This window comes from Lithobates pipiens, unplaced genomic scaffold (assembly GCF_037356315.1).
Source record: "Lithobates pipiens isolate NorthernLeopardFrog02 unplaced genomic scaffold, aLitPip1_a1.2 Scaffold_25, whole genome shotgun sequence".
Taxonomy (NCBI): Eukaryota; Metazoa; Chordata; class Amphibia; order Anura; family Ranidae; genus Lithobates; species Lithobates pipiens.
The window spans coordinates 194631397-194646063 of record NW_027507787.1 but is presented as its reverse complement, the minus strand read 5'-3'; the positions used below and the strand labels follow the sequence as shown (position 1 = coordinate 194646063).

At 41.7% G+C, this 14667-nt stretch overlaps 1 protein-coding gene and 1 long non-coding RNA gene across 10 annotated transcripts in view; one reads left to right on the top strand and one right to left on the bottom strand.

The window, feature by feature from the left end:
- Positions 1–14667, top strand: part of TACC2 (transforming acidic coiled-coil containing protein 2) — a 295989-nt gene that overhangs the window by 37363 nt on the left and 243959 nt on the right. For all 9 annotated transcript variants that reach the window (XM_077455365.1, XM_077455362.1, XM_077455366.1 and 6 more), the window contains exon 2: positions 11456–11526. In XM_077455365.1, the coding sequence (XP_077311491.1) occupies positions 11488–11526 (39 nt within the window). In that variant the 5' untranslated portion in view covers positions 11456–11487. The remainder of the gene's footprint in view (positions 1–11455; positions 11527–14667) is intronic.
- LOC143930783 (uncharacterized) overlaps positions 9794–14667 on the bottom strand; it is a 93663-nt gene continuing 88789 nt past the window's right edge. Inside the window, exon 3 of the long non-coding RNA XR_013262828.1 lies at positions 9794–10458. This is a non-coding gene — a long non-coding RNA (uncharacterized LOC143930783). The remainder of the gene's footprint in view (positions 10459–14667) is intronic.

Below are 14667 nucleotides of genomic sequence, written 5' to 3'. Positions count from 1 at the left end.
GCGAAAGCGAAATGCGAACGGACCCAAACGTTCGCGAAACCGAACGTTCGCCGCGGGCCCCATTGACTTCAATGGGAGGCGAACTTTGCAAACCTTCATGTCGAATTTGCGGCCACGTGGTAATTATTAGGGGGTAAAACGTAGTCCCACCATCTGGACAATGACATAATACATGTATGAGGTGAATTTGGGATCGATAACTACAAGCATTTTTATTTTATTTGGGAAATTGTTCTAACAATTCAGGACTATGGAGCTAATGAAGGCAATGGAGGAGAGGGAAGGTCAGGGACCAGGGTAGGCAAAGAAGAGGGTGCAGGAGATGATCACCAGCAGCGTGACATACCGGAATGACACATGCACCGTGATAGAGGCATCTGACAGCAGCACCGTAATACAGAGCACTGACAGCAGCACCGTGACATACAGCGCTGACAGCAGCACCGTGACATACAGCGCTGACAGCAGCACCGTGACATACAGCGCTGACAGCAGCACCGTGACATACAGCGCTGACAGCAGCACCGTGACATACAGCGCTGACAGCAGACTGATAGCGGTCCTTACAGAACAGCAGACTGTACCGCACTCAAGCCTATGTACCGTAGCACCCTATACCAAGTTACCAGTCCTTATAAGAACTTTTGTGGACCAAGCAGGTTGTGTATTAGTGTTTAGCAGACTGTACGTCAGTCCCTATACCGCTGAAGGACTGCTGCAGTATAGGGCAGCGGTCAGCAGTGGTGCACGTCAACCCTATCTATTGTGGACCGATAGCGGTCCTTACAGAACAGCAGACTGTACCGCACTCAAGCCTATGTACCGTAGCACCCTATACCAAGTTACCAGTCCTTATAAGAACTTTTGTGGAACAAGCAGGTTGTGTGTTAGTGATTAGCAGACTGTACGTCAGTCCCTATACCGCTGAAGGACTGCTGCAGTATAGGTGAGCGGTCAGCAGTGGTGCACGTCAACCCTATCTATTGTGGACCTATAGCGGTCCTTACAGAACAGCAGACTGTACCGCACTCAAGCCTATGTACCGTAGCACCCTATACCAAGTTACCAGTCCTTATAAGAACTTTTGTGGACCAAGCAGGTTGTGTATTAGTGTTTAGCAGACTGTACGTCAGTCCCTATACCGCTGAAGGACTGCTGCAGTATAGGGCAGCGGTCAGCAGTGGTGCACGTCAACCCTATCTATTGTGGACCGATAGCGGTCCTTACAGAACAGCAGACTGTACCGCACTCAAGCCTATGTACCGTAGCACCCTATACCAAGTTACCAGTCCTTATAAGAACTTTTGTGGACCAAGCAGGTTGTGTATTAGTGTTTAGCAGACTGTACGTCAGTCCCTATACCGCTGAAGGACTGCTGCAGTATAGGGCAGCGGTCAGCAGTGGTGCACGTCAACCCTATCTATTGTGGACCGATAGCGGTCCTTACAGAACAGCAGACTGTACCGCACTCAAGCCTATGTACCGTAGCACCCTATACCAAGTTACCAGTCCTTATAAGAACTTTTGTGGAACAAGTGAGTTGTGAATGTTTAGCAGACTGCAGCAGAAGGGCAGCAGTCAAGTATAATATCCTTTCTATATTTGGAAGAAAGAATATTATACATGTACAAGCCTATTACTGTACCACTGATACCAGTCCTGAAAAGAACCTTTGTGGAACTAATAATAACAGCAAGTCTTTAAAATTACCCTCACTGCCTGACAACACTGCTTCCTTCCTGTCCCTATACAAATTGGCAAAAAAAGAGAACGATTAGTGGTTACTGGAACAGCTCTTTTGTGGACCTTGATAGTAACAGCTAATGATGATGATGATGATGATGATGATGAAAGACTAATCTGGCTGTCCCTGTAGCATACACCGTCCTTTCCCTTTCTCTAAACTAACAAAAGACACTCGGGCTGCTGCAAGAATCAGCAGCACAGCAAACCTATCAACACCTAACACCTATACCAGTCCTGAAAAGAACTTTTGTGTACCAAATAGCTAGTGGTTTATCTCTCCCTACTCCACACAGGAACCTGTCCCTATCGTAACAGAAGAAAGAATGTAAAATGGCCACCGGATCGGGTGTATTTATAGGTTAGGGGGAATGTCCAAGTGTCCATGTGCTGTCATGTCTCAATTGGCTGTCCTGTATCACATGATAAACGTGTCACCAAAGGTTAAAGTTCTTGTATACATTAAACACGTAAGTCCGCCGCGGCGAACGACGGAAAAAGGCGTTCGAACGTGCGGACCGCGAATGTCGGAAATTCGCCGCGAAACGACCGCCGGGCGAAACGTTCGTCCATCACTATTCAGGAATACTGTAACCTTTTTTTTTTTTACGGGGGGTAGTGGGGGATATTTTGTGGACTCGTTATCTGTTGCACTTGAAATTCAATACTTTAAACTAAAAGGAGATTTTATATATATATATCTCTATATATATATATATATCTCTCTATATATATATATCTCTATATATATATATATATATATATATATATCTCTATATATATATATATATATATATATATATATATATATATATATATATATATTCCAAAGGAATTAAAAAACATTTTTCTATACTTGCAAGCATTCAATGTTTTTGTAAGGTTTTTCTATTTTTTTTATACACCCTGTGCAGTGCAGGAATACTGTAACCTTTTTTTTTTTTTACGGGGGGTAGTGGGGGATATTTTGTGGACTCGTTATCTGTTGCACTTGAAATTCAATACTTGAAACTAAAAGGAGATTTTATATATATATATTCCAAAGGAATTAAAAAACATTTTTCTATACTTGCAAGCATTCAATGTTTTTGTAAGGTTTTTCTATTTTTTTTATACACCCTGTGCAGTGCAGGAATACTGTAACCTTTTTTTTTTTTTACGGGGGGTAGTGGGGGATATTTTGTGGACTCGTTATCTGTTGCACTTGAAATTCAATACTTGAAACTAAAAGGAGATTTTATATATATATATTCCAAAGTAATTAAAAAACATTTTTCTATACTTGCAAGCATTCAATGTTTTTGTAATGTTTTTCAATTTTTTAAATACACCCTGTGCATTGCAAACGATAGAAATAAAAACAATTTAAATTGTTGAAAATTGTCGACTACTTTATTTAAGGCAAACGTGAAAACTGACACAAAAACCTGAAATATGTGATGAAAAAAACATGCAACAATGGTTAAAAATTTATACATAGTCCAATTGCCATGGCAGCTGTCCATCTTCACTCAAAAAATAATCAGTGAAATGTTCACGGACTTGTAGGGCCTGATTACTTGGACGAGTGCCAGTAACAGGACCTATGGGTTCCTCATAAACAGGGGTTTCGGTGGCCACGATCTCCTTACCCCTCAAAAAATTGTGGAGAACACAACTCGCTAGAACCACATTGACGGCATGCTCAACTTCCAGATGCATGGCTGTCATCAAAACACGCCATTTGGCAGCGCAAATGCCAAATGCGCACTCCACCATTCTTCGAGCTCTGCTGAGTCTATAGTTAAAAATTTGCCTCCTGGCAGTGAGACCATGCCTGGTATAGGGCCTTAGCAGGTGCGTGGATAAGGCAAATGCCTCATCTCCCAGCACTACAAGTGGAAGATCTGGTCCAGTAGTACCAGGGAGAGGCCTTGACTGTGGCACCTGAAATTCGCCATGTTGAAAACGCCGCCCCATTACGGAATTTCTGAAAATTCTCGAATCTCCAGAACTCCCATACGCTCCAACATCCACAGCGATGAACTTCATATTTGCATCGCTGAGTCCCAGAAGCACAATAGAAAAGTATTTCTTATAATTGAAAAAGCGGGAACCGGATTTTGGAGGCTTGATGAGCCGGATGTGTTTCCCATCTAATGCCCCAATGCAGTTTGGGAAGTTGGTCTTCTCCCAAAATTCCTCCGCTATTTCCTCCCACAGACTGGATGTTGGCTCCGGCATGACTGATGTTCTCAGTTCTTCCCAGATGACGTAACAGGTATCATGCACAATGGTGGATACGGTGGAAATTCCCATCAGAAATTGATGATGGAGGGAGGTGAAACTGGCACCAGTGGCAAGGTATCTGCAATACAAAATTGATAACAATTCAGAAAATATAAAATATAGTAAAATAAATAAAATTTAAAAAAAAATCAATATACATATGGAGTTCTACATGGTAACAAATAAACATCAGCATCTAGATAAGCTGATGACTTTTAACACATTGCAGCCCAAAGATAAATCCCTCGGCTCTGGTAGTAGGTGCTGGCATCCAAACAGGAAGCCTGGTGGTGGGTTGGTCTAGTACAAAATATTATTTGGTGGTACCTTGCTTGTTAATGCAAAACTCTGCCTTTGTGTTCAGAGCTCACCTACATAATGAGAAACTACTGAAATTTGATGACGTTTCCTATTTGCAAAAAATAAAACTGACTGTGCAAGGCACGATAGATAGTTTTCAAGGATAAAAAATAATGGTAATGGGAGTAATGTGCGAAAAATCGCTGTTGTGATATAGATTAGGTTATAGATTCATCTATATATATATATATATATATATATATATATATATATATATATATATATATATATATACACACACATATACATATACATATACATACATACATACACACACACTATTGCCAATATTGCCTAAGCCTGCATGTACATGAATTTAAGCATTTGTTCAACATATGGAAAACCTACCTTAACGTAAGTAACAGCCGTTCTTCTGGACTAATGCTTCTTCGCATATTGGTCGTGGTTCTGGTCAGGCGTCCTCTAACAAGTCCCAACAGCTCATCGAAGCATGCCACCGACATCCTGGTGTAATTGTGGAACTTGTCCCCATGAGTCCTCAGCTCACCGAACATGAGGGCAAAGTAGCCGATCGATAGGCGCTGAGACGTTAGGGGATGGACCCAGTAACGACGAGGACGTCGCCTACTCTGGATCGCTCTTCTTCTCTTCATCCTCATCATCAGCAAAATGAGCATTGCAAGCAAACTACCCATATTTGCATTCATTTTTCAAAAAAACTGGCACAAAACTCAGCACTCCTCTCCACTCCTGCAAAACTCCAACACACACTCAGCCAGAGAACAAAGAAACAGGTTTAAATATAGAGGACTGCAATGCATCATGGGTACATTCCAGGGAACAAAAACATAAATAAATAAAAGGGTTGCTATGGGAATAAAAACTGCAGTTAAACGCAACCGCATAAAAACGCATGTAAACGCATGTAAACGCTGGTAAACGCACTGTGCAAACGCAGCTGATCGCTGTGCCTGGAGCCTTGAATTTTGTAGAAAAAAATAAACATGATTCCTGCGGCAGAACAGCCGCCCGTGTGAAAGGGGCCTAACAGTTTGATATTTATGATGTAACATTTCTACTCCATGTTAAAAAAAAAATTTTTTGGGGTATTTGCAATACCCACTTTCTATGTACCCCATACCCTTTTTACCTTTCTATACAATAAACTTTATTGTGAAAAAATAAAATTAAATATATCTAATTCCCCACAAAATTGGACAATGTAATGGTTTAAACTTCAGTCCGTTTTTTTTTTTAACTGCCACATTTGCCATTTTCCCTTAACTTCCAGTCTCAGAAACACAAAAGTAAATCTTGGAGGAAATTGGAGGAAATCCCACCAAAGTGTGGGAAAAACCCTGGAATAGGTGTCCCCTTTGGTAGATAAGACAAAAAAATGCAGCGCACTCAATACAGCAATAGGACTCAATCATAAAAGGGTGCAGTGGTGAAATGATGGATAGTGCCAACTGGGCTGTAATGCACTTTCTGTCCCACCTTCATATTGTTATTATGCTGGATTGAGAAGAAGTGGGTTACCATTGTGGCAGCATTCTATTACAAACCTAATACAGTGCACTATGAAGGTCTGGGACGGTAGTTACAATATGTTCCAGGTACCTTTGGTTTTGGGTCCTCATTTCAGTTATGTATTAAGTCCTGATTGATTGCATTTCATGTATTATGATTGGGTAATATTGCTTATTTATATTCTGTGTTTACTATTTTACTGTCACTGCTGTCTGACGAAGAGGTCTGTAGAGACCTTGAAATGTCAATTGTGGTTGACAATAAAAGTGTCCAGTTCTTTGCCTGAACATGACGTGCTAGGGATATCTTGGATGAGGACTTTCAATGGGTCTCAATTTGTAATAAGCTTGGGCTCAGGGTTGGGTCAAACCCAAGCTTATTATGAATTGAGACCCATTGGAAGATTTACCCTTATTTCTTAATCCAGGTTAAAATTTTGGACCTTCCATAACTATCTATCCTAGTGATAATAGTTATCAGGAGAACAGAGAGAGTGAATTTGTCCACTTGGAACACAGAGAGCAATAAAAAAACTGAGTTTTTAACCCTTCCCTATTCTTTCCAAAACAAAATGTTTTGGCTTTAGATATACCGTACTTTACCAGCTTCCGTCCGCCCATAGTACATTTACTGCGGGCAGCCAGCATGGGTGTCATCCAGCTTATTCCAGGTTAGGGGTGCCCATGCACATGCCCCCTGCTAACCTGCACCTACAGTGTTACTCGTTACTGCTGGATTTTGTCAACAGGTCCCAGCCAACGATTTATCACTGAGACCTGCTAATCGGCTGTAGCCAATCACAGCAGAGAGTCTAGTGTTTACAAACACTTATCTGTACACAGATCAGTGAACTGGCTGTTTCTTCTCCCTGCAAAGCAGGGAGAAAAAACAGCCAGATCTATTAGTAAAAGTAGCACACATTACACTTGTTAGGCACAGAGTTAACCCCTTAATTGCCCCTTGGTGTTAAGCCCTTCCCAGCCAGTGTCTTTAATACAGTGTACAATGTACAGTATTATATCTGATCACTGTACTAGTGTCACTATTGAAGTCAGTGTCAGTTAGTGCAGTGGTCGTCAAGCCTGTCCTCAGGGCCCACTAACAGGCCAGGTTTTATGTATTACCTTGGGGAGATGCAGACTAGAATACTGCAATAGTTGAGCAGCAAATGATATCACCTGTGATGTATTTCAGTTATCTTGCAAACCTGGCCTGTTAGTGGGCCCTGAGGACAGGGTTGATGACCACTGAGTTAGTGTACCTCCCAGGGAGGGTCTGTTAGTGCCAGATTGCCCCCCACACTATCACAGTCCCACTATAATTCGCTGATCACCGCCATTACCAATATAGTATCATAGATGCATAAATTCCAGTATATATATTAACATTTATAGAAGCTTTCACACAAACCCATATATATATACACTTCTTGGGATTTTTTTTTACCAAAATCACGTAGCAAAATAAGTTTTGCCTTAGATTGATGAAAACGTTTTATTTTTATTTATTTGTTGTTTTATTTTTTTATTGGCTGTGTTTTATAACAGAAAGTAGAAAATAATAGGTGTTTTTTAAAATGTTTTCTTTTTTTCGTTTATATAATAAAAAGTAAAAAACAAGTGGTGATCAAATACCAGATCTCATATTTAAGAGGTCCTGTCATGCTCTTTTTTTATTACAAGGGATGTTTACAAAGGGAGAATATAAGAATAAAAGTGACACATTTTTTTTTTCTTTAAAGAAAAGTGTAAAAGTAAAAAGTTTTTTAAACGTGCAACATCCCGCCAAGCTTGTGTGCACACATGTGAGGTATCGGCGTGATCGGTAGAGCGAGAGCAATAATTCTAGCCCTAGACCTCCTCTGTAACTCAAAACATGCAACCTGTAGAATTTTTTAAATGTCGCCTATGGAGATTTTTAAGGGTAAAAGTTTGTTGCCATTCCACGAGCAGGCGCAATTTTGAAGCATGGCATGTTGGGTATCAATTTACTCGGCGTAACATTATCTTTCACAATATAAAAAACTTTATGACAGATAAGATAACTTTACTGTTGTCTTATTTTTTAATTAAAAAAAAGTGTATTTTTTCCAAAAAAAGTGCGCTTGTAAGACCGCTGTGCAAATACGGTGTGACAAAAAGTATTACAATGACCGCCATTTTATTCGCTAGGGTGTTAGAAAAAGAATGTATAATGTTTGGGGGTTCTAAGTAATTTTCTTGCAAAAAAAAACAACTTTTTTTGTAAACAACAAATCTCAGAAAGAAGCTCGGTCCTTAAAGAGGAGGGCCGGTTATACAAAAAAAAAAAAAAAAAGTCAGCAGCTGCAAACACTGCAGCTGCTGACTTAATCAACACACTCACCTGTCCAGGGTGCCCGCGATGTCGGCCGCCCGAGGCCGACCCGTCCCTCGGCTCTCGGGTCCCGGTGCTGCCATTCCTTGTAAGGGAAACAGGCAGTGGAGTCTTACGGCTTCACTGCCCGTTTCCTACTGCGCATGCGCGTGTCCTGCAGCTACTGCGCATGCGCGAGTCCCGCAGCGCTTTCTGAATGGGACGCGCTGTGTTCTGGAACACACAGTTCCCAGAACACAGCGCGACTCATTACCCAGAAGACGCCGCGACGAAGACAGAAGACAGAAGATCTCCGCGGAGGAGGAAGAGGAAGATTAGGAGAAAGTGCCTAGCAACAGGCATTTCTGGTAAGTAAAAAAAAAAATTTTTTTTCATTTTTTTTTTTATTTTTTTTTGTAATTTTTAATATTTTTTTTATTTTCAGGATGGCCCTCCACTTTAAAGAGGGAGTCCACCTAAAACAAAATTATTAAAAGCCAGCAGCTACAAATACTGCAGCTTCTGACTTTTAATAAATGGACACTTACCTTTCCTGGAGTCCAGTGATGTCGGCAGCCGAAGCCGAGCAATCGCTCGGCTCTTGGCTGGTGCCGGCACCATTCTCGGTGAGGGAATCAGGAAGTGAAGCGTTGCGGCTTCACTTCCCGGGTTCCCTACTGCGCATGCGTGAGTCGTGCAGCGCAATGAGAATGGTCTGCGCTGTCTCTGGGACCCGTGTGTGTCCCAGCAGACAGCGCGGCGGGACAGGAAGAGGCATAGACTCCCATGGGAGTCTATGCCCAGAAGTGGGTGCAAATACCTGTCTTAGACAGGTATCTGCACCTCCCTCCCCCCTGAAAGATGTCAAATGTGACACTGAAGGGGGGAAAGGGTTCCGAAAAGCAGAGGTTCAATTTTTGTGTGACCCTCCGCTTTAAGTAGTTAAGAATGTAAAGAATAAGTTCACCTTTAACAACAAGGGGCACCTGTAGAGGGCATCATCCCACCCTGCCTTGTTGCTAGGATGTTGATAAAATACGGCCAGCCATCACAAAAATGCGCTCCCAAATCACCACATTTGTGTAGTCCACTATCTCCTCCATCGCAGTTTTGATGAGCTACTGCAACAGTTGAGAGAAAACAATTGCAAGGGTGCTTGAATTAGGGGAGGTTCTTAGCCACGTTCTAGCAACAAGACAGGATGATGCCACCTCTGGGAGTTTTTCGGTACATAAATGGCCTACACCTACAGCAGGGGTATTAATTAACTTTGGTCAAACCCTGCGCAGTTTGTTTTTATCTACATGGCATGTGCCCCTTACCTACATAGGCATTTTTTTGGGGGGGTAAAAGTGAACTAACTCTTGAATGTTAAAGCATAAATTAAATTTAAGAGCATGATTCCCAGGTATTTAAGCATTTATTAAGTGACAGCATTTAAGCGTTTATTAAGTGACAGATTATCCGGAGTGATTTAGGAGTCTGGACTCTTTAGGGCGGGTGCCGGCAATGTGTGTTTAGCAGGTTTGGTGTTATGATGGGCGGGTCTCAGATAATAGATGTGATTTACCTGTCTGTGTGGGAGGAAGAGAAAGCATTACATTTCTACAAGTACAGTCTGGAATCGTATGCAACATATTACTGCTGTAAGTATATGACAGCTGCAGGGGCTTCACATAGAATACACGGCAATCCTACATTTCCTGACAGCGAGAAGGGTCTATGCAACAACTATGGATTAGATTTTACTACTAGAGGAGACACACTGGATATTTTGGAGAGATATAAGGAGTTATTTTATGTACTGTACATAAGCCTTCTCGGAATTGTATGGTAGCCTATCAAGAAACGTACTTTTTTCCAGGAGCTGTAAGTATGGGATATGATATGGTAAAAGGGAATATTATAGCGATAAAACGCACGGGTCTGTATTTACTTACATATTACAAACACTGATCTGGTGGCATTGCCAACAGAAACAATGCCAGCTAAACTTTCCCTTATGTAACTTATGTAACTGCTTATTGTATGCTGAGATAATTTTTATTTATTTTTTTAATATAATTCAATTTTATACTTTTATTTCATTTAGAATACATTTTCGTGTTTTCGTTCTTATTTTCGGATATTCGTTCTTTCAAATTTTCGAATTTTCATTCTTAATTTCGTATCTTCGAATTTTTGGATTTACGGCCTTCTAAATATCCAAATTTTCACATTTCAAATTTCCGGATTTTCCAATTTCCGAATTTCCACACTATTCTATGTAAAAAAAAAAAAAAATAGATGAGAAAGTGAACGTACGGGAAGGATCCCCTTTTTCCAATACAATATTTACGACAGGCAAATCCAATTTGCACTGAAAGTGCACTTGGAAGTGCAGTCGCTCTAAATCTAAGGGGCAGATCTGAAACAAGGGGAAGCTCTACTGATTTTATCATCCAATCATGTGCAAGCTAAAATGCTGTTTTTTATTTTCCTTGCATGTCCCCCCTCAGATCTACAGCAACTTTACTTCCAAGTGCACTTGCAGTGCAAAGTGGATTTTCCTTTAGTAAATAACCCCCAAGGTCTACATTCCTTTCCTAGCTTACGTGCTATTATGTATCTATTATAAGTGCATTATTTTATGTGTGTGTTTATCCATGTGTACTTCATATAGGGGATAGTGGGGGGGGGGGGGGGGGGGTGGGGAGTTCCTCTGCTCAATGGGGGGAACCTTCCGAGTAAGGATGAGCTCCGGCGCGTTTGCATACGCCATGTGCAGAGCCCGCCAAGAAGTCAGCGCAGTGCTGCGCTAATCACAGGCAGTGAGACACTGCCCAACCTCTGCAGCCGTGCATCGGGGCAATGTCTTACTGCCTGTGATTAGCGCAGCGCCGACTTCCTGGCGGGCTCTGCCCGTGGCGTATGCGAATACGCCGGAGCTCATCCTTACTGCTGAGCTTCATTTAGATAAGGATCTGTGGCCTATATAAGCAAATTATATTCTCCCTTTGACAGCTGTGATTTGATTGGTTGCAGTTGGCACTGCAGACATGTTTTGTTTTTCTGAAACTTTGAAATATTACACATATATTAAGAAATAAGTCTGTTTGTGAATATTTTACTGAACAAAAGATGAATATATTCTTTGCGATTTTTATAGAGTATTTATGTAGTTAGAAGTCTGAATTTCAGAAACAGCATAGTACTTATAGCTTTGATTGCACATTACATTTGGAATAAACTGTTATTTTATGTATTGAATTTTTTGCAGGTTTTTGTTACATTATGCCATAGAAGCACAAGATGGGTAATGACAACAGCCATAATAAAGCTGAATCCCAGGTGAGATCTTATTTTTGTTTCTTAGCTTAACACGTTGAGCACAATAAAATAAACATTTCATATTAAACTACTTGTTGGAATTCCTACCCCTGCAGTTTACAACGTTTAATGCTGCAGGCTCCTGCACTCTCAGTGCTGCTTCCCTGAACTTCAAGAGGAACTGCAGTCTGCTCACATAATCTGTAATAAGCAAATCTTTGCCATTCTGAAGCTTCCCTCCAACCACTTTGAATATTATTTTATATATACTGTGATTCCGTACTTGCCAAATATGCTGCAGAAATCTCCCTCCACTGAGTCTGGCTGCAGCCATTTTAACTGTGGGCAGCTGAAGCCACTGCCTGTTCACTTCCTGAATTTACACAAAGGCATACCTCCAGTTCTGCAGCTCTCATTGGCCCTCTTATGACTCACCCCCCCTCCCTTCCTGGCAAACTCTCACGGCAGTGAGAGCTATGCATGATGTCATGAGCCTAGGCTTTTTACCAGACAAGAAAGAGGAAGTGGGCTGTATAAGGTATTTACTCGCAGAAAAATTTTTTTTTACTATTCAAAGTTAAAACAACAAGGGCAGAAGATTTAATAGATGGAAAGCTGAAAAAATGACTGAAGGTTCACCATACAGTCTGTTAGCTTAGAGAGGGGGCTGGGAGGGGAGTACCTTGCCATCCTGGGCTATGTGGCCCAGGGTGGCAAGGCACTCCACCTTACCAGCCATTCAGTGTCCTCCACCCCTCTCTGCCAATCCCTCCACTGGCTTTCACTCACCCAATGAATAAAATTCAAAGTACTAAAATAATATACAAAGTCATCCATAATTCTGCCCCTCGTTACATCACTAACCTAGTCCCAAAATACCAACCAACTCTCTTTGGTCATCCCAAGACCTCCTGCTCTCTAGCTCCCTTGTCACCTCCTCCCATGTTCGCCTCCAGGATTTCTCCAGAGCTTCTCCCATCCTTTGGAACTCCCTATCCCAATCTGTCTGACTGTCCCCTAATCTATCCATCTTTAGACGATCCCTGAAAACCCTTCTCTTCAAAGAAGCCTATCCTGCTTCTAACACTGTTTTACTTCCTCCATCAGCTCACCCCCCCCCCCCCACAGCTATTACCTTTTGTATAAATTGAACCTTGAACTGCAGGAATTCAGCCACTTTGTATAATGTGCTGGCATGCTATGAGTTAAAGTAGAACTCTAGCCAATTTTTTTGTTCATTTTGGATAGAGTAAAAAAGGGTTAAAAACCCTTTTGCTTTATTTTTTACCATCTGTGCCCCATTGGGGAGATTTACCTTCACTTCCCGTCTCATAGCCAAAACAGGAAGTGAGAGGAAATCCCTGCAAAATAAGGGAATTCCTTGGGGACCTCCAGTTCATCAGAACTAGTGTCCCTCTTTGTAAGATTTCTCCTGCATTACTTTTCTGGGGACAACCCAAAATCTGGGCTTTTCTTTTACTCTGACTTTCAATGATAAATAGGACACATTGAGAGCATGAGTCTCCCTGATGGGGGCACAGACATTGATAAAGACTTACAAGTGATCTCCAGCCTCCTCCATAAACTGAAATTTGGGAAGAAGAACTCTAATGCTTCAAAAGATTTTGTAATGCTCCATACGGAGCTGTAATCATACTATTTTTCTAGAAAATCTACAATTTAAAAAGATTAAAATACAACTGCAGTCCCATAAAAATGGTGGACCAATGTGTGCAAAGGTCTAAAACGTTGTTGATTCAATAGTTTAGCCCAATTCCTCCCTCAAGACTTCGTAATATGACTTAGTGATGTGGCCTTTCTCAAGCGGAGTCCCTCAAGAGTTTCTAGGGGTTCCATGAGCAATTTTCCTTGTTTTAATTGCTGTATGCGGCGCCATTCGAGAAATTACCCCTTGCTACACCCCAAAACACAAAGTAAGGGAAAGTAATGGAGAACCTAATGCCCTGTACACACGGTCTGAAATTCAGACGGAAAAAGTCAGATCGGATTATATTGTCGTAAAATCCGATCTTGTGGGGGCTCTATCAGACTTTTTCCTTCAGAAATTCAGACGAAAAAAATCCGATCTTACTTTTTCCGATCGTTTGTACAGAATGACGATCGGACAAAGTGCCACGCATGCGCAGATCAAATTACGAGACCAAAGCTATTGGCTACTAGCCTCAACGTAGTCCCATAGTAAAGAACGAACGTCATCACGTTCCGAACGATCGGATTTTCCGACAGCTTTGTCCGACCGTGTGTATGCAACACCAGTTTAGGATAAAATCTGTTCAAAAAAATCCAACGGATTTTGTTGTCGGAATGCCCGACCATGTGTACAAGGCATAAGGACCCTTTCACTCTCATACGGTTTTTCTGCATTTTTACCTTCCAAGAAAAAAGACTCAGTTAGACTTACCGGTGACGGTATTTCTAAGAGCCTTTCAGGACAACCCCGGAGAGAGTAGCTCCACCTTGCAATCAGGAAACACATGCCCACTTTAAAAACACCTCCTCCTCCTCCATGGCTTCAGTTATTGTGGCCTTCCGACGCTGGAAAACAAAGCACAGAAAGCACAACACCATGGTAGAACTTAATACATTTACTAAGCATAACCTAGGGAGGGAAGTAACGGTTGTCCTGAAAGGCTCTTAGAAATACCGTCACCGGTAAGTCTAACTGAGTCTTTCTCAAATCGCCTTTCAGGACAACCCCGGAGAGGATAACCGAGAAACTTACCCTAGGGCGGGACTACTGCCTGCAGTACCTTCCTGCCGAAGGCCTGATCTGCTGCAGACAGTAGATCTAACCGGTAATGCCGGAGAAATGTCGAATAACTGGACCAAGTGGCAGCCTTGCAGATTTGTTCAGGCGTGGCACCGGCCCTTTCAGCCCAGGAAACTGCCGTGGATCTAGTAGAGTGGGCAGCAATACCTGAGGGAGGTATTTCTCCTTTTGCTTTATAGGCTTCTGTTATAGCCAACTTAAGCCACCTACCCAGCGTACTTTTAGAAGCTTTCTCCCCCTTGCGTGATCCAGAAAATATCACAAAGAGGGCGTTTGATTTTCTAAATTCTTTAGTAACTTTCAGAAACTGTAAAAGACATCTTCTCACATCCAATGTGTGAAAAACTTCCTCTCCTGCATTTGCTGGGCTT